Here is a 24,075-nt window from a genome sequence, read left to right as displayed (position 1 = left end):
CACGGCAAGGCACAGGAACATCAAAAGTCACAATAATGATGTAGACAGATTCGCCCTCTGATTGTTATTCCAGGCTATCAACACAGTTGCAAATTCTCGTATCCATTGAATCGCATTTGTCAGTGTTCGTGCCACCATTTAGTTTATTGTGTTGCTGAGTTGTAAACGCAATCTGATCCTTGATAAGTGCGGATTGGTTTGTTGTAGAATCTCGTGAATCCATTTTCGCTGAGGTATTTGAGCACCTCAGCCTCGAATTCGGTTTCGAAAACCTGTCGGTCACGTGCCAGTACGAACAGGGTTCCTTCGATGTTGTCACTGACGACGCTGTACTGGTATTGCTTGCTTGGGCCGTATGTAGCTGGACCCAGTTTCAGCACCCAGTCTGAAAGTGACATAGTCATTGTTGTTTGTTTGTTATGTGATAAAGCTGCAGCATAAAAACATTAAAATGTTTCTCGGGCACGTTATTGTCACAAGTGACGAGGGCGATAGGATTATTTTTTTTATTTGTGGATAGAAAACAAAGTGACGAGGGAGGAACACATTTTCATTCACACACACACGCACACACACACACACACACACACACACACACACACACACACACACACACACATTGAAATATGACAATCACAAATAAAGGCACGACAATAATTCCTGTTTTACAGTGCTGCCCCACAAAGACGCCGGGCCATGTCGCAATTTTATGTCCTCATCGAGATAACTCCAAACCAAATTATTCGCCAAGTTAAGCGCCCGAACTGCCTCACAAAACAATTTCCCCAACGTTGGGAGTGAGACAGTACACGAACTGCATTCCGCTGCCTTGCTCTTTCAACCAATGCCGGACTTTAAATGAAAGTTTGCAAATGGTGCCTTGTAACGCTTAGAAGTGATAGCTAATAATCTTTGTTTTAATGAAATGATAACAAACCAATTTCTGAATACGAGGCAGGATACAAAAGTTTCCAAAACAGTTCTGCTCTTGCTTCCCGCAGGTGTAACCGCCTGTAGAGTAGACTTCAATACAGGGACGCCAACTATTCAATAATTTTAATTTCGCTCGATATTTGAGAGCATATTTTCTCAATCCAAATTAAATGTTTGATAGGATTTATAAACACTCGAAGAGAAACATGTTACGATAATCCTAGGGATAAAGGCTTTATCTAACAAATATGTAGCTTTGTCTGTTGTTGTTTTTAGGTGAACCTTATCTCCCGATAAATTAATGTCAAAGGTCATTAAGGGATGGTTTTAAAGGTGAAGAGGAATGAGGTCAAGATTGTCTGTACTGGGTGTGTGGATGGTTGTACTGATCCGGCCTTATCTTAGTGTCAGTCCACTGAAATACCATGTTGCAGTTTATCATTCATACCACACACAGTATACTGACAGTGAACCGGCCACTCTCAGTTTTATCCTCTCAATAGAAAACGTTAGGTTAACAACTAGCACCGTTGTTGAACGTCTTTTTGTAACAAGTAGCCATGAGATCCAACAACCGATCTTCATGGTGAAGATCTTTCGACAAGACTGACGCGATTGACTACAGATGGCAGGAAGTGAATATACTTACATGGGGCTGCAAAAGGGACTGTTTCAAGAGTTACTTTCAGCTCTCCGACAACAGCTGTCTTGTTGACGAAGCCGTGGATGACCTTGAGTTGACCAGTAGGGCTGTCAACTCGCTCTGAGTTAAGGACAGTGATGCGGCCGTCTGCACTGAGGCCATCTTAAACATAGAACCTGAAATACAGTCTGCAATAGGCATGCTCGGTCGCGTCATCTCCGTGTTTTATGACGTGGAAACACTACTAGTGATTGATAGTAACTATCCACGCTGAGTGGGTTCCATGGCACAAAACTGGGCAGGTCAGTTGTATGTTTGGTGTTTCAGTGTGCCATTTCGCGTAACCAGTGAAGATTTGTTTTGAATATATAATTCGCCGAAAATTATGTTTCCGTTTTTCGAAATACGAGTTTATAACTAAAGGGCACATTTTCATCCCTCCATTGTTGCCTTCTACCACATCTCTGAAAAAGACCTCAATCAGTTTGTACAAGACACATTTTAGGACATGCAGCATGTTCAAAGAAATTATTTTTTGATATGTGTTTGTGTGGTTTTTTTGTATTCTTTGAATGGCCGGTTTTTAATCTAGAACTCCTCAGAATATATTCGGAATCCGTTAAGTCAACGATCGGTATATGTTTGTCTATACAACGAGGGTTCATCCAATAACTAAACACGCACGCACGCACTCACTCACGCACTCACGCACGCACGCACGCACGCATATGAGCGTCCTTTTCAGTTGTACTTACAATCCGCCGTCACACATTTCGCGCCCTGTTCAAACCATATTGCCACCGACTCGCTTGCCCACATCTATAAAATAAACATGCACATCACGAGAGAGTTAGTGAGTACTTAATTAACGCTGCAACCGGAAATGTCCCTGAAATTCAGGTGCATCACTGCTGCCTATAATGGAGATATTTTTTGTTGAGGTCGACGTTGTTTTCTAATGTATACTGCAGTAGTTATATTTTTCACCATGAACATGTGCTCATTGTTTTCAATTTAATCTCATTCCAGTCTAATTCGGTCAGAAATGTGAAATAATAACTAAACTGAAGTGATGAAAATATTTAATGTGACAAGTGGATTTACACGTTCTTATTCCCTGCCAACATGCGGTGGATTAAACATATACCCCCGTTCAGAAGAGATTACAATAAAATACATGTAATAAACATGACTTGAAGTAGATACATAGACATAAAAAACCCTTGCCATTAACTGTCTAACAACCGGGGAGAGGTATTCCAAACGTTTGTAAAGTTTCTAATTTTCTTACTGACTGAATGTTAATGCATCTCAAGCTAGCTGGGCTTTTCCAATATCCCATGAGTTGAGTTATCTCTCTTGGCCTCTCCTGTTTGAATGCCCAGCTTGCACCACCCCTTCGAAATTAATGGCCAATGATTTGCATCGAAGGGTCGGTGCAGTGTGTGATTAACAGTCTCTAAAAACACAGGTCCTAATGGATGGGCTGGACTGGCTGGACTACATGCAGACGCTTCTCAGGAAATTGTAATGTTTCAGACCAGCGTTTAGTCACGCATATACCCCTTTCTATTGCTGATAAATCGCACCGTCTTATGTTTCTATCCAAATTAAACACAGTTCTGCACAAGAAATTGACTGGCTACAAAACCCCAACAGGCAACCCATGAATATTGATGCCCCAGTGTCCAGTTTCAGTCTTGAACGGACTGAGAACAGCCCCGGTTTTCTGAATCTCGCGAGGCTTGTCCAATTTGCCATCTCTCTCACGCGTGCAGCAATTAAAGGTTAGAACGACAAGAATTCGGTCAACGGGAGATAACTCTAATTAACAAGAAGCGCGGTAACTTGAGGCCGTTGGCTTGCCGCAAAATAGAGGAACTAACATCATTAAAACCTTAATAGTACTTAAACAGAAAACAATGCACTGTGTCTTCCGGACGTGTGATATTGAGAGCGAAAATACGTAGTGTGTGTGTAATATTTCAGTTTTTTCGGTGCGTGAATATTTTAGGGACATCTCCTTTATTCCGGGGAAAGTCAAGTTGTTCCCTTAAAATATCAGTCTCAGGATTGTATGATCCAGAGTATATTATCACGGTCGCAATCATAAAAGCTTGGGTGATTCGTCAAAGAACTTTAATCTGGGTGGAGTTTGAGTCCCATTTGCAACAGTTTTGGTAGATGAACTAATGAACCAAAACTGTCATCATTGGAAAGTATTTGATTGAACCAGTTACATTCCATTTATCATAAAAAAATATGTAAACAGTATACCCCGAAAACAATGTCCTTCAATTTTCAATTCAACAGAAGAAAAAACACTGTCTTCGGACGCGTAATGTGGCGAGCAAAATGCACGGCATGTATTTAATGTTTTAGTGTTATTGATGTTTGAATATTTCTTAGAACCTCCCCGTTCCCAGCAAAGTCATGTTGTTCCCTCAATTACATCAGTCACAGGATTGTCTGACCCAGAGCACACTATATATCCCGGTCGCATGTTCCTAGGTGAGACATCAAAGAACTTTAGTTTGGGTGGAGTTTGAGACCCATTTGCAAAAGATTTTTGGCAGTTTTCCGGAACCCACTAACTAAAGTTGTTGAAACTGAAAAACATTTAAGTGAACTTATTAACTTATAAACAGTATTCCCCGAAAGCAGTGTCCATGTCTTACCTGATACCACCGACCGAGATACTTGGCATCTTCAAGCTGAGTGACGGTGTGAGGTTCGGTGAAGAAGGAATCGAGAAAAAACCCTGACGCTGTTGCGAGTATGGAGAGGACGAGAAATGAGGCTGTCATGTCGGCTTGTGTTGAGATCTTGAGACTTCTACGACGGAATTGTTGGCCTGTGATCTCTTTATACCCGTGCAGTGATGGTTACGAAACTGACACGTTTTTATTCTCGTGATGTAGGACCATCCCCGCGTGTCTTATCTTTATAAGATAGATCATATATTAATCACGTGTAAGAACGCGTCAATACGAAGAACCACATAATTGGCAAAGTGCTGAAAAATGTGTCTCACATCTAGATTGGGTATTGAGTGAGTGCTTGAGTGAGATGAGTTTAGCACCGCTCTGGACAGTGCTGCGGCACTTGCCAGCTTTGTGGCGGGAATAATCTGTTGTTTAACACCGCACTCAATATTCTATCGATATTGCGGCGATTCGTAAATAATCTAGTCTGGACCACATGGTTTAGTGATCAACAGCGCGAGCATCAATGGCGCCAGTGGGATATGATGATATGCGTCAGCCAGGTCAGAGAGCCTCTCCAGCCGATCCCTTCAGACGTCTCTTACTACATACAGGGCTTACTGAAGATCAGTTCTAACCCGGATTTTCACGATTCTCTTGACCCTATCACATCCAGAGTGCTCGTCTTCAGCTTCAATAACATGAAACTGATAATTCAAATTTGTGGCGAGTGGCATCCTTGATAACGCCTGTTGCTTTTCAAATCACTTCACAGGTTTATCCTTAGGACGCAATCTCTGACCCAGAGATCAACAGACCCACGTTGCCACAAACCTGCAATTCTCTTGATAGTCAACCCCAAACACCCAATTCTTGGTACATGATGCTGGTAAATTGACACATGCTATTTTTACGTCATACATCAACCATCGTTCAAGAACGATTACTGTACGAATAAGTATGGTCATAAGGAAGTGCAAGTGTTCAAGCACTCTCAAAACATTCATATCAACATTGATTGACGCCAATATATCTCCCAATTTATCAAATTATCAATATAAAATGAAGCTTCCCTACTTTATAATTGTGCATTAGAAACAAACAAAACGTTATGCAGGTGTATAAAAGCAAACACTGTACGTTATGTTGTGAACATTTGTGGCAACGGAAGTATGTCATCTAGTTTGACCAAGAAGAAATGCTTGTTTCTGAGTTTTACGATTTATCAACATGGAATATAAGTATAGCCGTAAACACATATAAATCATTTGCACTTGGATCTGTCAGCTTACTGTCTGACGGGCACAATAAGAGATACTAACGCTGGATTGCTAAAATATTTAAAATATTTGTGAAACGTGTGATTACATGTGAAAGGAGTGGGTCTCAAGAGTTGTTACTGAATTATGTAGGTTTAACGCCAGAGGCGATGTCTTTTTGCATTGAAATTCACGCCCATGAATTTAAGGAAGATGATCAGGGTAATTGTATTACAGCTGTCACAAATATTGATGGCATAAAAGTAACGGATTTATATGGAGCAAGTTCTGATAACTTTTAACAAAACTTTGTTGATATTGATGATTTTGAAAACGAACACTTAGTATTCTGTGAGGACTGGAACTTAGTTTTAAACTCATTAGTTGATTTATTACCCTAATGCACACAATGAAGTACTTAGCGAAATAGAAAGGAGTGGCTTAGTAGACATCTAGAGAGAACTAACCCTTTCAAAAACCTGCAAGGTGTTTTTGCTACCTGGAAAACCGTTACTATACCAGGAAATTAATAAATTCCCTTATCAAAGACACTGGAGCTGACATTTTTTATGGTTATTATAAGAAATGATCAACGAAACAAAAGTCTTTCTATGGAAATCTGTTCAAATCCTCCGCAGCCGATACTGTTGATGCAAGAAATATTTTAAACAGTATCACAGTTCCATCTCTTGATTGCCAAATGAGTGAAACATTGGCACAACGTTTTGATTTCATTGAAAAACAACAAATTATCTAAGTTGTAAGGATTTCTGGAACATTCAGGACACTTAATAAAATGCTTTAGGAAAAACCTTAAAATCTGGGGTTACAGATGCATAACAGCAAGTTTTGAAAACGAATTATTACCCATTACAATGAATAGAGGTTTAATTACATTTATCTTACCTCACTCATGAATGTCGCTTTCTGATTGGCTAAGCGCTATACTATTATTTTCAATGTCCCCACCTTACAGGCGATGTATAATTTCAATGTACACCACCAGGAATTCCGAACTCTTCTGGTGCTTCATGGTAGTACTTTTTTACAATTTTTTAAATTGAATCACGCATCAAGCACGGAAATTACCGATGTTTTGCGGGAATATAAACAAATCTCGAGGGTACATGAGTCCATGGCCCCCTCGCGACCAGTGAACAACTTATAATATTCCCAAAGCCAACAAAAACAGAAAACGTTTGAAACACTGGAGGCCTATTTCACTCTTAATTTCTATATATAAATAATCAGTACATGTTTAACAAAAATGATTAAGAAACTTCTACCACTGCTTATTCGTGAAATCAAATATGCATTATTCCTGATAGATGAATTAGTGACAACACCAGGATGCTCTATTAATATTGAAATGAAAGAAATGTGATGTGTTACTGTAAAAAGAGTGAGTGGGTGAGTTTAGTTTTACGCCGCACTCAGCAATATTCCAGCTATATGGCGGCGGTCTGTGAATAATCGAGTCTGGACCAGACAATCCAGTGACCAACAACATGAGCATCCATCTGCCCATTTGGGAACCGATGACGTGTCAACCAAGTCAGCGAGCTAGACCACCCGATCCCGTTAGTAGCCTCTTACGACAAGCATAGTCGCCTTTTATGGCAAGCATGGGTTGCTAAAGGCCTATTCTACCCAGGGACCTTCACGGGTCCTGTAAAAAGATTTCGAAAGAGATTTGGGGACTGTTTTTACAGATTTCATCACTTTAGCACTAAAAACGAATTGGCTCTGGAACATAATTTAGAAAATGGATCTCATTCTTGCTTAGTAATGTCAACTCTTATGTTATGTTTGTCATCATCGTTTTATATTGAAAGTGGTTGTAGTCAAGGCGATCCCATATCCACTACCTTTTCTTATATGTACCTGAAATTCTGGGTGGCATGAACAGGGAAAATAAGGACATTAAATATATCACTTTGAATGGACAGGATTGATTTTGGCCAGTATCCAGAAGATACTCAAGTTTTTTTTCTTGGCGGATCTGAATCAATCATGAAATGTGCTAGTGAAACTTTGAATACCTTTTATGAAATGTCTGGCCATAAAATGAATATTGAAAAAGCAAAAGCTAACTTGATAGACTCTACGGCTGATGAAAACATCAAACTTTCTGAAAATGTAGGTCTAGACTGGCACACAGGCACGTTTGAAGCACTTGGCATTACCCTTAACGCTAATTTACAACATCTTTGGGTCATAGTTACAAAAAAGAGAATTGGAACTGTGAAGAGAAACACAGAAGCATAGATCATTAAATAACAGTTAGTAAATCCCTATCCTCATTTACCTTAGTACATATATGTTCAGTCGTATTCCCGGGAGCATTCATAGATTATCACAAGCCTAAGAAGCTGCTGTGTATTATTCCTCTATATGGAAAACAGTGCATTAATCAGAAAACTTATACCATAAAGTTTACCTGATCATTGGAAATACTTTGCTTAGTTTGCCTAAGCCTGGGAAGGGTTCCAGATATTTTATGACAAAATCATTACTTGTAATAAGTGCTCACCGGTGTGTGAAAAGTGGGCGAAAAATATTTACTTCTCTAAACTAGTAAGATATATTTCTATAGCACAGGTGTTCAACAAGGATGTAAAACTTTTAGAATCTCAGTTCACATTTCTACACCGCATAGTCTATGCCAAGAAGGATTTATTGGCTGTGAAGCTAGCAAATGGTTTAGCTCTTTTCGTAAAACTGACCGGCAAGACCTAGCTCATTTTTTCCTAGATTGAGAATATGTAAAAGATTTCTAGGTGAGTTAGAAACTATTTTTGCATACCCATACAGAACATCGGTATGACTTTAGGTATCAGTGCACTTTATTTTGGCTATCCGACTCAATTTATGTTGTTTAGTCATTTAATCCGATGAACAAAAGGCAGATTTTTCTAAGCAATTTAAATAGCAACACATCGATTGATAAGGTTATCAATAATTTCAAACAACGTTATGCCATTGAAGGATTTATTGCATGTAAGAGCAACAAAAACAAACATTTGAACAAAATGGTATCCTCTCTTAAAACTTAAATTAGATAAATTACATATGATTTTATATAAAGTTTGCGTACATCTATAGAGTTACTCCCCCTCGCAAACATTGCGTCGTTCTTGAACACTGTATTTGCATCTTGAACATGCTTGTGCAACTGTTCATGGCTGTGTGGCTGCACATACGCTCTTCATTGCTGGAATAAATAAAATAACACCATAATCGTCCGTTTAATCAGTATATGATTATCTGCAGTAGTTGAAATGCGGTCGAGAGACAGTCACCAATCACTATGTGGCCGTCGAATGTACTGATTTTTCATCAACTCAGGTCTTGTGTTGTGGGGATTTACAATGCTCTTTAATGCCTCTGCCAAGCAAGTTGATTCTACAACGCAGTAATATGAAGAATGTCCCATGAGGTTGGACCACAATGGCGCCATGACATTACCTGATTTTAACAGAACAAAGGATACTGACACATCCGTCTCACATTCCAGTTGAACATGATTAATGTTCATGAGTACTACTTAATTAAAAACATTTCCGATATGGATATGAAGACAATGTACACAACCCCTTCTTGTTATCCGAAGTATTGCAAAGAAATGCCAAAGAAGAACGATAATACCAGTAACTTCGCCTGTTATCCAGCATGTAAGCATCAGGTGAAAGATCTGGTTTACCTTTAGAATATACCCAAAACTTTACAAAATACATCACAATACCTATGACATATTGTGTGATACCTTCTAAAACAATGCTCTGTGACGTCAAAATATAATGTACACGCATTTGCTGTATAAAAAGGTGTGCTTTTATAACGTCTAGTGACGAGAAATGGGGTTTATGGTCTTCAAATAAATCAAATTTGTGTTTTCAATATTACAGGTCAACTGATATGATATTAATTATCAAGGCACAGAACACAGGAATACCATCCACACATAAGAAAGCCGAAAACGCATGCACTGCTTCGATACCTATCTAACATAAGACTATAATCGCCGAGTATGTTTCCAAAGAAGACTACAGGCACTCGCCGTTCTCGTCTATGCTTGTTTGAGGTGAAGAAATTAATTGATCTGCGTCCCTGCCTGTGTACATTGGGCACTGACAACGAGATTCTGTGCACATTCGCGTGGCAACCAACAACCAAGTATGATGTCATAAAAAATATCACATCACCGGATTTGTCTGGGAAGTGATGTGACAATGGAAAGGTTAGATTTACGTCCAAGAAGAGATTGGGCAACTTATTGTACTACAGAGTGAGTGAAATGGATTTTATGCCGCTTTCAGAAATATTCAAGCAACATCACGGCTGTGAGCTTCACATATTGTGTCCATGTGGGGAATCCAACTCGTATCTTCGACTGACGAGCAAATGCTTTAACCAATAGGCTGCCCACACTGTTGTCAATATATTGGGAACCGACGCTAGTGTGATTATTCAGTATTTAGATTGAATCCTGGGCATCATGTATGAATAGTGAAAACAATAGAATCAGTTACGTTCTTATTATGATGTCATCTGGAAGGGGGGTGGGTAGTGTGTCCAAAACAAACCCTTTCAGTGAACATGAACGGGTGAGTCACTTTAACAAGCGATTGTAATTTCAAGTTGTATATGCACTTAAATATCGAAGTCTGACTTTAGCGAACTTCTACCATTCTTGTATACTTTGCTTCATCGTGTTCATGAAGCATTCATTGCAGATTTTGCATATTTGGGTGATACCAGGATGAAAAGTCAAGTTAAATGGGGATCGTGAGGCCTGTGGATAGCAAAACCAAGGTTCACAGATAATAAACTAAAATAAATAAATAAATAAATAAATAAATAAATAAATAAATAAATAAATAAATAAATAAATAAAGGGGAACACATAAGTAGTAGTTTTGCATGTAACCTTTCAAATTTGAATCTTTGGTGTGTATAGCATCAGTATATCCATAGTGAACGATGTCTGCAAACATTTCCGAGTTCGAATCCATTGTCATTGCGGACAACTCGCCAAAACGCACCAAAAATCTGTTTTCCTCAGTAAAAGTAATATATTGTGAACGGGAAGAAATTCATGCCTTTCCTTTGCAAGCACATTCCATACATCATTTCCAATAAATGTCGGGGGGTTCAATGCTCTTGCGACAGTTGACAATCTTACATTTGGTGTTAAAGTCATGCCTTGACTTACTGAGCCTCAGCGTATGCGATTGGACATTTGGAGGCTGGGGAGTCTCAGTTTGCGATTGCAAGGCAACTGAATGTGTCACAGAGTACCATGGCAAGACTTTGGCCTCGTTAACAGCTGCAAGGGTCAGCACGTGATAACCCCAGGTCTGGTTGACCGCGCGTGACCACGCCCACTCAGGACAGGTTTATTCGGCTTCGACAGGTTCACAACAGCATCCTCCACAGCATGTGTAATGCTTGGACTCAGAACAATTTCTGATCTGACTGTGGGGAACCGCTCACGCGAGGCTGGTATTCGTTCCAGAAGACCTTGCACGTCAACATCGACAACAACGCAGACAGACGTATCGCCAACATCTCCCATGGCCATTGCAAAGGTGGAGAACTGTTATCTTCAGTGATGAGTCATGTTACATGCTGCGACGTCCCGACGGAAGAGCACGTGTATATGTCGTAACGAAAGCTACGCTGCAAATTGTGTACAGGAAGTGGACGGATTTGGTGTAACAGTGTTATGGTTTGGGCAGACATCTCATACAGTTGCATGACAGATCTCATTCAGGTCCAGGGCAATTTGACAGTTCGACGTTGCCGTTATGAAATCGTCAGTCCTCACGTCCTGCCTTTCATGAACCGCCACAACGTCATATTTCAGCATGATAACGCACGGTCGCATACAGCAGGAATAACCAGAGAATTCCTTGTCCAGAACAACGTTCAGGTTCTTGATTGGCCCTCACGATCACCGGATCTTAACCCTACTGAACATCTGTGGAACGAACATCGTACAAACAGCTGTGTTTATATCATTGGCGTGGTGAGGCTCGCTACGTTTTGACATCTCCTCGTATTATCAGCGGGATAGATCTGTATCAACGTAGGACTGTAACCTTGAGGACATGTTGATGAATATTCAGTTCGTAAACCTTTGGAGATATCTGAAATGAGATACTCCTAATTAAGGATGCAAACAATAATCAAGAAAGCTTCCCTCCGCCACAAAGCTGGCAAGTTCTGACATAACCGGAGCACTGTCCAAACTCATCCCACTCACTCACTTACCAAAATAAAGAAACTAGATTTGGGACATACTTTTTAACACTTTGCCAATTATGTCGTACCTCGTATTAACAGGTTCTCACACGTGATTCATACATAATCTATCATGAAAAGATAAGACACTCGGGGATGGTCTTATATCACGAGGATAAAAACGTGTCAGTTTCATAACCATCACCACACTATAAAGAGATCACAGGCCATCAATTCCGTCGTAGAAGTCCAAGATCTCAACACAAGCCGACATGACAGCCTTATTTCTCGTCCTCTCCATACTCGCAACAGCGTCAGGGTTTGTTCTCGATTCTTTCGTTACCGCACCTCACACCGTCACTCAGCTTGAAGATGCCAAGTATCTCGGTCGGTGGTATCAGGTAAGACATGGACACTGCTTTCGGGGAATACTGTTTATAAGTTAATAAGTTCACTTAAATGTTTTTCAGTTTCAACAACTTTAGTTAGTGGGTTCCGGAAAACTGCCAAAAATCTTTTGCAAATGGGTCTCAAACTCCACCCAAACTAAAGTTCTTTGATGTCTCACCTAGGAACATGCGACCGGGATATATAGTGTGCTCTGGGTCAGACAATCCTGTGACTGATGTAATTGAGGGAACAACATGACTTTGCTGGGAACGGGGAGGTTCTAAGAAATATTCAAACATCAATAACACTAAAACATTAAATACATGCCGTGCATTTTGCTCGCCACATTACGCGTCCGAAGACAGTGTTTTTTCTTGTGTTGAATTGAAAATTAAGCACATGTTTAAAATGGAAAATAAAACACAGGACCTGCACATTTTAAAACAATGGTGACCTCAACATAAAATCTCCATTAGAGACAACTGTGATCACCTGAAAAATTGACGGGACCGGCGTTAGTTAATTACTCACTAACTCACTTGTGTTTGTTTTACAGATGTGGGACAGTGAATCTGTGGGAAGATGGTTTGAACAGGGCGCGAAATGTGTGACGGCAGATTGTAAGTTCAACTGAAAAGAAGCTGATGTTCGTACATGCGTATGTGTATGTGGGCATGTTTAGTTATTTAAAAATGTCACTACAGATGAACTGTCGTTGTCAAGACAACCATACATTGATCATTGGCTTAACCGATTCCGAATATATTGTCAGGACGTTTAGTTTAAAAAACGACCCTTTAAAGAAACTTGACTCAAAAATATCTAAAAAAAATAGTTTCCTTGAACATGCTGTATGTCCTAAAAAGTGTGTTGTGCAAAATGATTGAGCTCCTTTTTGAGTCAGTACGAGAAGGCAATAATGGAGGGATGAAAATGTGTCCCTTTAGTTGAAAAAAACAAACAGCTACGTAATTCGAGACGCAGAAATATTATGCTAATCAGTCCAGTTAAACACCAAAAGTACAACTGGCCTAGCCAATCTTGTGTCCTGGAAACCAGACGCCGTGGACCGTTGGTCAGTCTATCAAACACTAGTATAGTGAAAACGTGATAGAACATGCATGTTGTAGACTGTATTTCAAGTTCTGTGTTTAAGATGGCCTCAGTCCTGACGGCCGCATCACTGTCCTTAACTCAGAGCGAGTTAGCAGCCCTACTGGTAAACTCAAGGTCATCCACGGCTTCGTCAACAAGACAGCAGTTGTCGGACACCTGAAAGTTAGTCTGGAAACAGTCCCTTTTGCAGCCCCATGTAAGTATAATTCACTACCTGTCATCCGTAATCAATCGAGTCCGGGCCGCGTTTCACTAGTCTCTCGTAAGCATAAGATCTCGTACTTTTTCTCGTACCAATCAGTGTCGTCAAAGCTTTAATCTACTAGATGACCATCTTGGCCTGCCGCTACCTGCAGGCTTTAAATTCTACAGACCATGAACGAAATCTGCAGGCCCAATAAAAACAAAACAGATTACACTTTACACATTTCACACTATGTCAACAAGATCAAGCCTGTGACACACAGAGGAGCTTTTATTTGTGAGACTGGTGTTGACAATCCTACGCCGTTTTGAAGCTCTGAAATACGAGGAAGAGAAACTGTAAGTTATCGTAACATGATGGATCATGGATGATTCCCGCACGTTAATAAAGAAAAAGAGGTGAAACAACCCAGCAGAAAAATAAATAAGAGCTAATTCACTGAAGGCCATAAAGACCTGCACATATTTGAAACTGCCGGCCCGATACAATAACAATCGGCGAAGGGCCTCCGGGCCGGCGATTATATCGAATGGTGCGTACCATTCGTACCTCCTATATTATAACATAATCGTGTCCAGTCGAAAGGAAGATCAGTTGTTCGATTTCCTCTCCACGCAGTACCAAGGACGTTAAACGATGGTACTTGTTAGCCTGGCTCAGTGCCAATACACTGTGCGATGTATAAATCACAAACAGCTACGTGTCATTTCAGTGGCCTTACAACCAGTCACACACCCAATACATGCATGCGCGTTGCTATTGGAAACTAAGAATCTTGGTCGCCTTCCGCTTCACCTTTAAAACCACCACTGGATGACCTTTCACATCACATTATCGCGAGATAAGGCTCACCTGAAAAAAGAACTGAACAAAGCCACATGTTGGATGGATCCCTTATCTGCAGGACAAGGCAAACGTACATGGCTCTTTCTCTCCAGGACTGTTTCTAAACCCTATCAAACGTTTTGTTTGAATTGAGAAAAAATGCTGTCAAATATCGAGCGAAATTAAAATTCTTGAGTAGCTGGCACCTCGATATTGAAGTAAACTCTTCAGGCGGTTGGACGTAATAGCTGTTTCTGGAACCTTTGTAAACTTGTAAATCAGTTTGTTGTCAGTAAGAAATAAGTTTAAAACCATTGCACAAAAACAAACGTTAGTAGCTAACATATTTATGTTGTTAAAACGTTCAAAAGCAGCACTTGACAACTTTCAGCTGTATGTCCCAAGTGGCTGAAAGTGCAAGGCAGCGTAATGGTATTCCTGAATTGTTTCAAGCACCACGAATGATATAGTCACAATTGTACAATTGACTCTGATTTTAGCAGAGATTTCTTATGAATGTGGAAAGGGTTTTGTCGCTTCTGTTCTGAGGTCATTCGCTCTCAAGCCGTTCAGAACAGTATTTCAGTTAAAAGAGTATAAAACCTATAAATTAAAACTATAAAACCGCATTTTCATGCTTTCGTATGTCTGTTGGGTGGTTTCTTGCATCAAAACACTTTATGTTTTCTCAGAATATTTGAAATTAAGGGCATCAGTTTGTTTTAAACATATTTTATTCATGAGAAAAGGATTGGGTACAAGTCATACAACACAGAACACCTCCGTAAATCAGTTGTAGTTACTTTAGTAGAGCTGGTATATGACAAAAGTTATCTTTTCTGACATTCACATCGAAAGCCTATGGGGATTTAACTGCAGTGAATAGAAACACGCCAACACATTGTTTGGAATGAAGAGGAGGCTATATAAAATGTCTTTGTGCTATCAGTTGACACTTATCTCAGCGTACCGATCAGGCTCGGCGTTAATGAATCCCCCTCCTTTGTTATAAAGAAATATATTGCAGAGCAGAGCGTGTCATGTAAAGAGTCAGCAAACTGTGAAATGTAGCCCTTCTTTTGCTTCACACATTAAAATTTCTCAGTTTTTTACCATTTCGATTTATCATATTAAGACAGGCAACAGTGACTTGAATGAATATATCTCTTTCAGACTGGGTGCTAAAACTGGGTCCAGCTACATACGGCGCAAACAATCAATACCAGTACAGCATCGTCAGTGACAAAGTCAAAGGAACCCTGTTCGTACTGGCACGTGACCGACAGGTTTTCGAAACCCAATACGAGGCTGAGGTGCTCAAATACCTCAAAGAACATGGATTCACATCATTCTACAACAAACCAGTCCGCACTTACCAGGGATCAGATTGTGTTTACAACTCAGCAACACAATAAACTAAATGGTGGCTAGAACACTGAGAAATACGCCTTAATGAATACGAGAATTTACAACTTTTTGATATCCTGGAATCTCAGAAAAAGGCCGAATCCTATTTCTGTCTCCACCTTCGTTGCCACCTTTGATGGTTCAGCGTTCTGCAGTGCCAACGTCTCCAAAAGGATAGAAACATGTAACGATATGCTCAAAACGATTTCGCCTCAAAACGGACACACGAAGTGTTTTCAGTGATCAATCTTTCAATCTTTTTAGACTTACTTGCTATTTTCTGTTCTTGTCCCCTTCTGCCGCTTTTGATAGAGTAAACGTTACCAACATATGCAAATGTTAAGGTGTGCATGTACGGTGCATAGCAGTGTTGAACTCTTTAACTGAATACGAGGAATTTTGCTGAATTTACCCTGTAGCACTGAAACATTTCAACTCTCGGCGGGTTGAATGACTGCGATGCTGTGTGTTCATGTATCATATCAATACGGGTATGTTGATGTTTGGATTGTACATATATATATGTGATATGTGGTATAAGTTAAAAAATAAAAGTTTTTTTTAGAAATGTGCTTTGTTGTTTGTTGGACACATTATGCTCAACATGTCATTGCTTTTTGAAAACATCTTCTTGAGTAAGGAGCAAAACGGAGTCACAAAGTGCTGTAGCTCACCTAACCTGTTTATTTTTATATTGGCAAGTCAAATATTAGAAGTGTCAACACAGCAGAACCCTCACTGTCTGTGCACTGCATGTTGACTGTATATTCTTTGTCGAGAGAGACATAATTACACACACATATCGACTGTACATTCTTTGTCAAGAGAGACGTAACTGCACATCCATATTGACTGTATATTCCTTGTCGAGAGAGACATAATTACACACCCATGTTGACCGTATATTCTTTGTCAAGAGAGACATTATTGCACGTCATCTGTGGTACTGCATACGATAATGAATGATTAAAGGCAAAATTTGTAAAAACATTCTATTTAAACAAAATGTATATGCCACATTCCGCATGAAACGGAGACCATATGACTGGTCTGTAAATATTTTCTATTCAACGAGATGAACACATGGTTGACATCTCGACCTGTGATCTGTGATCCTGAGATACGGACAATATAAAGACAGTGTCCAAAATATTCAGTTTACATTGTACGAATGTTACAACATTTAGAAACATGACTCCAACTCTCTTGAAACACGAATAGTTAAATCAATGTTTAATCAGCAGTCAGTTTTCAACCACATTTCAATGTTCAACCAGATATCAAAGTTCTGGTTGTGAGACTTGCTTGTGATTGTTTCAGAAGCATGTGGACCTGGTGTGGAATATAACAATATTGTTTAGGTCATCAGCCAAATGGATGGGTGTACTGGTTTACTGTATATCTTCCTACATGGCTTTGGAGCTTGGTTATTGAACATATATAAAGATAGCGTAAACACGTCACGCAATAACTTCCAACCTCGAGTGCCTGGTGCCTTGTTCAAAGGTTTTAGTTTGCAAAACTGTAGACATGCAAGATAGTGTGCATTAATATTGCTCTCCTCTTCATTTGAGATACAAAATCAGTCATGTATACCATGATCTGGTATTCACAGAACAGACACACGATGTGGTGTTAAACAGGTAAACGTATGAGAAACTGTAATGTTTATCCCGTGACACAGTGTGCAACTGGAGCTGTGTGGTTGCCTGGTGTGAGTAACGTGTAACGTCATGCATTGTGCACACCTTGAACAGGCATCGAATACTTCCCATTTCTTATATGTCAGTCGTTTACTTAAAATAAACACGCGTCACGACTTCAGTATGGATGTTACCAGATGGTTTAAACTGACATCCTTGTTTGCTGTGATGTCGATGTTTGATGCTGTTGTTCATGGTGATGATTGTGATTTCATTAATCTGTACGACATGAAGTGAATAGCGATACTGTTCATCAACATCAGAAATGTTGCATGTTGCCACGGTATCAACGTACATGCTAAGTTATACTTTACAGTAATGATCATTTGTGTGAAAGAGCCAAGTGAAGAAACTGAAACCAGTACGGGTAATTGAAATAACTGTTGCAAGCAATTAATGTACCTTTTGTACATGTATAGCTATCTGCTTCCTATAGGTATTCAGTCATTCACCAATCGATGAATGAGTAAGAAACTTCAGTTCCACTTCCAGAGTCTGCAAACAATCAGGTCTGGACTGGACGATCCAGTGATTAATGTTGTAAACACTGAGCTATGTGGTAAGATGCTATCAACCAAGTTACTGAGACTGAACTCCTCATCTATTTGGTCACCTCTTTCAGCAAGTACGTTGCTCTGCCCAAGTCTAACTGAGTACCTCACGTATTAAGAAGCAGAAACTTGGTTTACTAACCATTCAAAATCTTCTTGATCAAAATAAAGACAGCAATCTTCAGCTATCATGAATTCTGTTTCATTAAAAAATATACTCAAGAATTCCATTTGTCTCTCTATACCAAAGCGTAAACATATTTGACATGGCCTTTATGTCATAAATAACATATATTTCATGTCATCAAGTGTTTGAATATTTTCAAAAGGAAAGTGAACATTTTTCAAGATGCAAGTCATACCAATGTGAACTATCACCATATTGTAATTAGTATAGTAAACAATGGAAAAATATTGCACAAGCATCAACACAAGAACGCTGAGCTCAGGAAATGCTGATAGAACAAAACTGAAACAATATATAGTGAACTGGGTTTAATGCCTCTACAAATGGTATTAGAAACTGTATATGTCATGTAACATACGCATCTTACTCAACCGTTAGTTATCGCAAAGTTGTGACAATAGCTGTCGACACGAAAGCCACTGTCTGTTGTATTCATAAGGACATGCTTGCGGGATTGATTTGATCTTCAGCGACTCGTGAAGATCTGGGGTAGAATAGGCCTTCAGCAACCCATGCTTGCCATAAAAGGCAACTGTACTTGTCGTAAGAGGCGACTAATGGGCGACTAAAGGCGACTAATGGTCAGGCTACTTGACTTGGTTGACATGTTATCGGTTTCCAGTTGCGCAAATCGGTGCTCATGTTGTTGGTCACTGGATTGTCTGGTCCAGACTCGATTATTTACAGACCGCCGCCATATGGCTGGAATATTGCTGAGTGCAGCGTAAAACTAAACTCACTCATTACGAAACTGGAGATAATATTCTTAACGTAACGGACTGATCGGAGTTCCGATGAAAATTCACCCGACATCTTTTTGGGGAGTTCCCCTTTCTCGGAAAAACCTGATAGAGATCCAGCATTGATCGAGTTATTCGGATACAAGACTGGTAGTGGTCCAATGTCTGTCCGACATATTCATCGGCGGCATCCGACTAGTCCGACTGCAGGGCTTAGTTTTTATTATGTACGTTACCCCTCGTCGATTCACGCCCGACACGTCGAACACTGGCCTGATACGAAAGAAAGAACTTTGTTTCCGATGAGTGACCGATGATACAGATATTTCTGGGAACTGGGGTGTTACGACCATCTTAGCGCTAAGACTGCTTCGAACATCTAGGCCGTGCACCCCAAAGATAGGCAAAAGCACCTGTAGAATTTAGAGCCACAACTACACGCGCGGACGGTTACGAATGATACCGTTGCACTCTCCTCTGAGTAACAGTGTGGACGACGTAGCTCAGTCGGCAGGCTGTCAGGATAACAATGCGAAGTATAGCGGGTACGAGTCTGACTGTTTTCACAAAACTGGCTACTTGTCTTAATGACATACATGTGTGCAGTTTACAGCAAAGTAGTTGTGGTTCTGAATTGTACAGGTGCCTCCCATATACAATATAGTCTGGTTCATAATTATTGAGAATTTTTCTTCTTACTTTGAGCTATCCTAACACCTCAACTGATTCACTGATACTTAAAACTAAGTAATGGTATAAGGGAGGTAACTCATCTTGGCCTACTGAGTATAGTACAATTAGAGTTACCTCCCCTGAATTTGTAGCAGACGTCATTTTCCTCAGCACTGTCAATAATGTCTGCTGAAGATAAAAGAAGGTTGATTTTTGAGTTGTGTAATCAAGGAATTGATGATGTAAATACATTGGCAGAGAGAACAGGAACTCCTCTTTCTACTGTGTATAGAATTAGGAAGAATTTTAAAGAGGGAAAGGATTTGGGGCACCAGAAAGGAGCAGGGAGACCCAGAAAATTGGACTTCTCAGATCGCGTCCGGCTGGGAATTTTAGCGTCTAAAAAGCAAAGGGCAAGCATATCCAACATCAGGTATGAAATGATAGAAAGGGGATCAACAGTTGTATCAAAATCTACAGTTAGAAGAAATTTGATTGATCTTGGATGGGAGAAAAAGACTGGAATTCCTTCTCCTCTCATGAAACAAGAACATAAAGACAGGCGTGTTGAGTGGTGTTTGGCACATGAAAACTTTGAATGGGAAAATGTGATTTTTACTGATGAAAGCTCAATATGGGCATATCCCAATAATGTGAAAATATGGACAAAGTCTGCGTCAGCACCGTTGTATCGACGACCTAAATACAGCCCAAAGTTTCATGTATGGGGAGGGATATCCTTATTAGGAACGACCCGCTGTGTGTGTTTGAGGGAAATCTGACAAGTCAACGCTACACTAACATATTAGATAATTTTCTCCTTCCAAGTGCACATGTGTTTTATGGAAATGACTGGACTTTGCAGCAAGATAATGATCCTAAACACACCGCAAAACATGCCAAGCAGTGGTTTCAGGAGAAAAATGTGACTGCATTACCATTTCCTGCATATAGTCCTGACTTAAATCCCATTGAGAACATTTGGGGAATGACGAAGGAATGTGTGAATCAAAAGGGGTTGACAAAAATTGAAGACATGAAGAGAGAAGTGGTCCGATACTGGGACAGCATAACTCACGAGACACTAACCTCTCTGATAGGAAGTATGCCTACCCGTCTTAGACTGTGCCCTGAAGCTCAAGGAGACTTGATAAAATATTAAATTGTTACCTACACAACATGAAAAGGTCAGTTCACTTTCACAATACATTCAATTTTACCTGATTTGTTCTCGTTTAATAATAAGAAATGCTTTAGCTATTCTCAATAATTTTGAACCATACTGTATGTGCGTGACATAGCTTTTTGACTTCCTGCTCTGTGTATACATTGTGCACACCCTAGACAGGTCTCGTGTTATTCCCCTTTGTTATATTTCAATGCCTTACTGAAAATAAACACGCGTCACGACTAGACTGCAAAGTGTTAGCGGAGTGCTGTGCATACACACCTGTGGAGACGAGGACTTCAGTGTGGATCTTACCAAATGGTTTACAATGACAACGTTGTGTGCTCTGATGTTGATGTTTGATGCCGTACTTCATGATGATGATTGTGATTTCATTCATCTGTTCGACATCAGACGGATGGCGCTGCTGCTCATCATCAACGTCAGAAATGCTGCATGTTGTCACCGTGTCTCCAGATATATTAAGTTGTACTTTAAAGTAATGATCATTTGTGTGAAAGAGCTGTTCCTTAACGTAGCTGACCTACTTTTGGGACCGGTGTTGTGCACATTGTTTTTGCCGGGGATTTATGTGACACGGAAAGTGATATTGTTATTGAAAGATCACATTGTGCGTACAGGTGATGATCGGGTGTCTTATATTGTAAACGAAACAACATTGGTTGTACCTCCTCATAATATAACTAAGCAAATTGTAACAATGAGGGGATTTGAAGGCGAGGACATGGAAATGTTTCACCCTAACACAGACGACGAAGTAACATGGCTGTTTAATGGAGAACCGGTGAATGAGTCCTCGCGACTTTACAGTTTTCGACAAGACACCAGGAATGGGAGTTTCCACTTCTTAATGATACATTCTCTTCAACATGGAGACTTTGGTACATATTCGTTTGTCGTCCGTCATCTGAATATAACAGCATATGAGCTGGTGAAAAGGGGGGTGATAGAGCTTCGAAATGAATTCGTTCTGTATTTGACTTTGTGTGAAATTATACTTTTGGAAGATGTTCAGCGAGAAGAAAAAGTTATGGTACCTCATGGTGGACTGTTAAAAGCGGAGTTTAGTTCCACTTCCTTCGACGATCACGAGTATCTGTATGTTGACATGACAGTAAATGGGCAACCAATGGAACTTGTTTGTAATCAGGGACAAGAGGGTTGTTCTTTCTCGTTGCATTACTTTGCACAAGGTACAAGGACACAAGTAAGACATTTGGAAGTTGGAATTCACCACCCGAAGCTAGTGTATGTTATATCTCAGACGTGCATGTGTCCTGCAGCATTCGGAAACCATTCGCTGTCGTATTTCCGGAGACGTTTTAACCATGATAAAGGTATTTTCGAGCCGAGGGAAATACAGAGCAGAAAGACTTACATCGTACAGCCTTTGCGATCACCATTTCTGAACTGGACTATGAATGTATTAGGGTGGCATCAACCTAAAGCTGTCAGTAACACCATGAATATATACACACTACAGGAGATTAGCCTTTACAGTCATGCTGTTGAGCTGTTTGTGTTTATTTTCTTGGCACTTTTATTCCTCATGCCAATTTGTCTTGCGGTTCTATATTTCCTGATATTTGTGTTACTTATAATTATGTCTTTATACATAGTGCACGTGAGTATAAATACTCCAAGGATAAACAAATCACGAACGACACAGACATATATCCTGTGTTGTGAAGAGGACACCCGGTGGTCAGTGATGAACCTTAATCCGGTCATCAAAGCGGTAGGTCACGCCACCTACATTCACTACAGGGACAGCAACCCTGGTCAGACAGAACTGGAGGGCTTCAGGACAGGGATGACGCTGTGTCAGACGTTTGTCATCGTGGAGTCACAGTGTGCTGTACAGGACCCGATGTGGGTGCACCAGGTGCTCATCGTTCTGGACAGGCTTGTAAGGAGAGAGGTGCCATCCTTCAATGTTCTTGTTGTGAGATTGGATGGGGCTCGTCACCCAGACTTGGAGGATGTGATAAGCGTCAGGTCGATAAGAACTATTGTCTGGGAGGAAGGGAACAGTCAGGACCAGTATGTTCAAGCCAGACACGAGGATGTAATGTGATGGTTGTTTGCGTGTGATCCTCACCTGTACTTGGAAAATGTTTGAACAGACAGCTGACGGCTCAAACATTCATAACCGTTAGACTTGACCACATCATACAATGACTGCGTCACACATATTCCTTCCAGTGACATGTCCGTATAAAATTTAAATGCCTGTCACTGACGTGAAAATATTGGGCATGTGAACAACTGCGTTTTGTGTTAACTTTTGTTAAGCATTAACTAATTTTCGGTAAGTTGCATCATTTATTGAACTCATGACAGTAATCTTTTTAACTTGAAGAGCGTATTTCACAATAGTGCATGCGTAAACAGTGCATTTAACAGTATGGAATATTTTGCAAACTCCAGTTTAGAACAGTGGATTGAGTGGCTACATTTACACCAGTGAGTCTAAACTTCTGATGGGTAGTATGTATATGTATATATATATAACCACCATCTGTTAATAGACGACTCTTAAAACAAGCTGCATCGTTTCTCATGATAGAGAAGCACCGTTAAAACACCAGGATAATAGCACCGACTGAACTGAGTGAAGACATCAAACCCAGCACAGGCAATAAATTGTAATTGTGGGAAGCAACTAAGGTCATTTTGTACTTATGTAGCTGTCTACTTTCTTGTTTTTCATTCACAAATAAAGGAGAATACAAATTTGGTCATAATGAAGTGTCATACATACACGATTCTCCCTATATTAGTTGCATCTACCACTGCTTGTTTTGATAAAATAAACACATGCTAGCCGATGTTTGTAAATTTTGAATAATAGACTCCCAGATCAAGCCTTTTTCACCAAGATTATTTCACTTATTTTATCACGTGGTTCAGATTCAATGATATTTCTTTCCTATAACATTCTTTTGTATAATATATATGAAGTAAATGTTCACCTACTCTCTCTACAACAATCATTTATTGAGAAGTTTCCCTTTGTTTTGTACTATATCAACTGTTTCTTCTACAATTCTGTCATAAACACTTTAAAGAGAAATAATTTTGATGTGTGAAATAGTCCTTTAAAAAATAACATCTCTTGGTCCTATTACTACTAGAGATGGGTGTAATTTTCAGCAAGTCAAAGGAATGGTTTCAGTGTTTATTGACATCAGATCTGTGAGCATTTAACATGGTCATTTACCTGACTAATGTGAACCATATCGAACACTATTGTTTACATGAATTACACAGGAATCATATCTATCGGGATTGTGATTCAGAT

General features: G+C 39.9%; 3 protein-coding genes across 3 annotated transcripts; 2 read left to right on the top strand and 1 right to left on the bottom strand.

The window, feature by feature from the left end:
• Positions 1-143: 143 nt before the first annotated feature.
• Positions 144-4,383, bottom strand: LOC137283175 (apolipoprotein D-like). The gene is made up of 4 exons (XM_067814618.1): positions 4,255-4,383; positions 2,332-2,395; positions 1,583-1,738; positions 144-385 (listed from the first exon to the last, which is right to left on the bottom strand). The coding sequence occupies exons 1-4, from the start codon at positions 4,381-4,383 to the stop codon at positions 144-146; spliced, it is 591 nt and encodes a 196-aa protein (XP_067670719.1).
• A 7,675-nt stretch (positions 4,384-12,058) lies between these two features.
• On the top strand, positions 12,059-15,737 carry LOC137283865 (outer membrane lipoprotein Blc-like). Its single transcript, XM_067815543.1, has 4 exons — positions 12,059-12,187; positions 12,733-12,796; positions 13,333-13,488; positions 15,496-15,737. Exons 1-4 carry the CDS (start codon positions 12,059-12,061, stop codon positions 15,735-15,737), a joined length of 591 nt encoding a protein of 196 aa, XP_067671644.1.
• Positions 15,738-21,078: 5,341 nt separating this feature from the next.
• LOC137283864 (uncharacterized) lies at positions 21,079-22,927 on the top strand. Its single transcript, XM_067815542.1, has one exon. It carries the CDS (start codon positions 21,079-21,081, stop codon positions 22,846-22,848), a length of 1,770 nt encoding a protein of 589 aa, XP_067671643.1. The 3' UTR covers positions 22,849-22,927.
• Positions 22,928-24,075: the final 1,148 nt, after the last annotated feature.

This window comes from Haliotis asinina, chromosome 5 (genome assembly GCF_037392515.1).
Source record: "Haliotis asinina isolate JCU_RB_2024 chromosome 5, JCU_Hal_asi_v2, whole genome shotgun sequence".
Classification (NCBI taxonomy): Eukaryota; Metazoa; Mollusca; class Gastropoda; order Lepetellida; family Haliotidae; genus Haliotis; species Haliotis asinina.
The sequence above is the reverse complement of the archived record's forward strand: the minus strand, read 5'-3'. Positions and strand labels throughout refer to the sequence as shown.

What these genes read in the sequence shown, in the direction of transcription:
- LOC137283175 (XM_067814618.1), bottom strand. Translation starts at nt 4,383, where the DNA reads ATGACAGCCTCATTTCTCGTCCTCTCCATACTCGCAACAGCGTCAGGG. An exon ending in ATCTCGGTCGGTGGTATCAG is followed by an intron (nt 2,396 to 4,254) that starts GTAAGACATGGA and finishes TTTATTTTATAG; the next exon opens with ATGTGGGCAAGCGAGTCGGT. An exon ending in AGTCCCTTTTGCAGCCCCAT is followed by an intron (nt 386 to 1,582) that starts GTAAGTATATTC and finishes TGTCACTTTCAG; the next exon opens with ACTGGGTGCTGAAACTGGGT.
- LOC137283865 (XM_067815543.1), top strand. Translation starts at nt 12,059, where the DNA reads ATGACAGCCTTATTTCTCGTCCTCTCCATACTCGCAACAGCGTCAGGG. An exon ending in GAAATGTGTGACGGCAGATT is followed by an intron (nt 12,797 to 13,332) that starts GTAAGTTCAACT and finishes TCTGTGTTTAAG; the next exon opens with ATGGCCTCAGTCCTGACGGC. An exon ending in AGTCCCTTTTGCAGCCCCAT is followed by an intron (nt 13,489 to 15,495) that starts GTAAGTATAATT and finishes TATCTCTTTCAG; the next exon opens with ACTGGGTGCTAAAACTGGGT.
- LOC137283864 (XM_067815542.1), top strand. Translation starts at nt 21,079, where the DNA reads ATGACAACGTTGTGTGCTCTGATGTTGATGTTTGATGCCGTACTTCAT.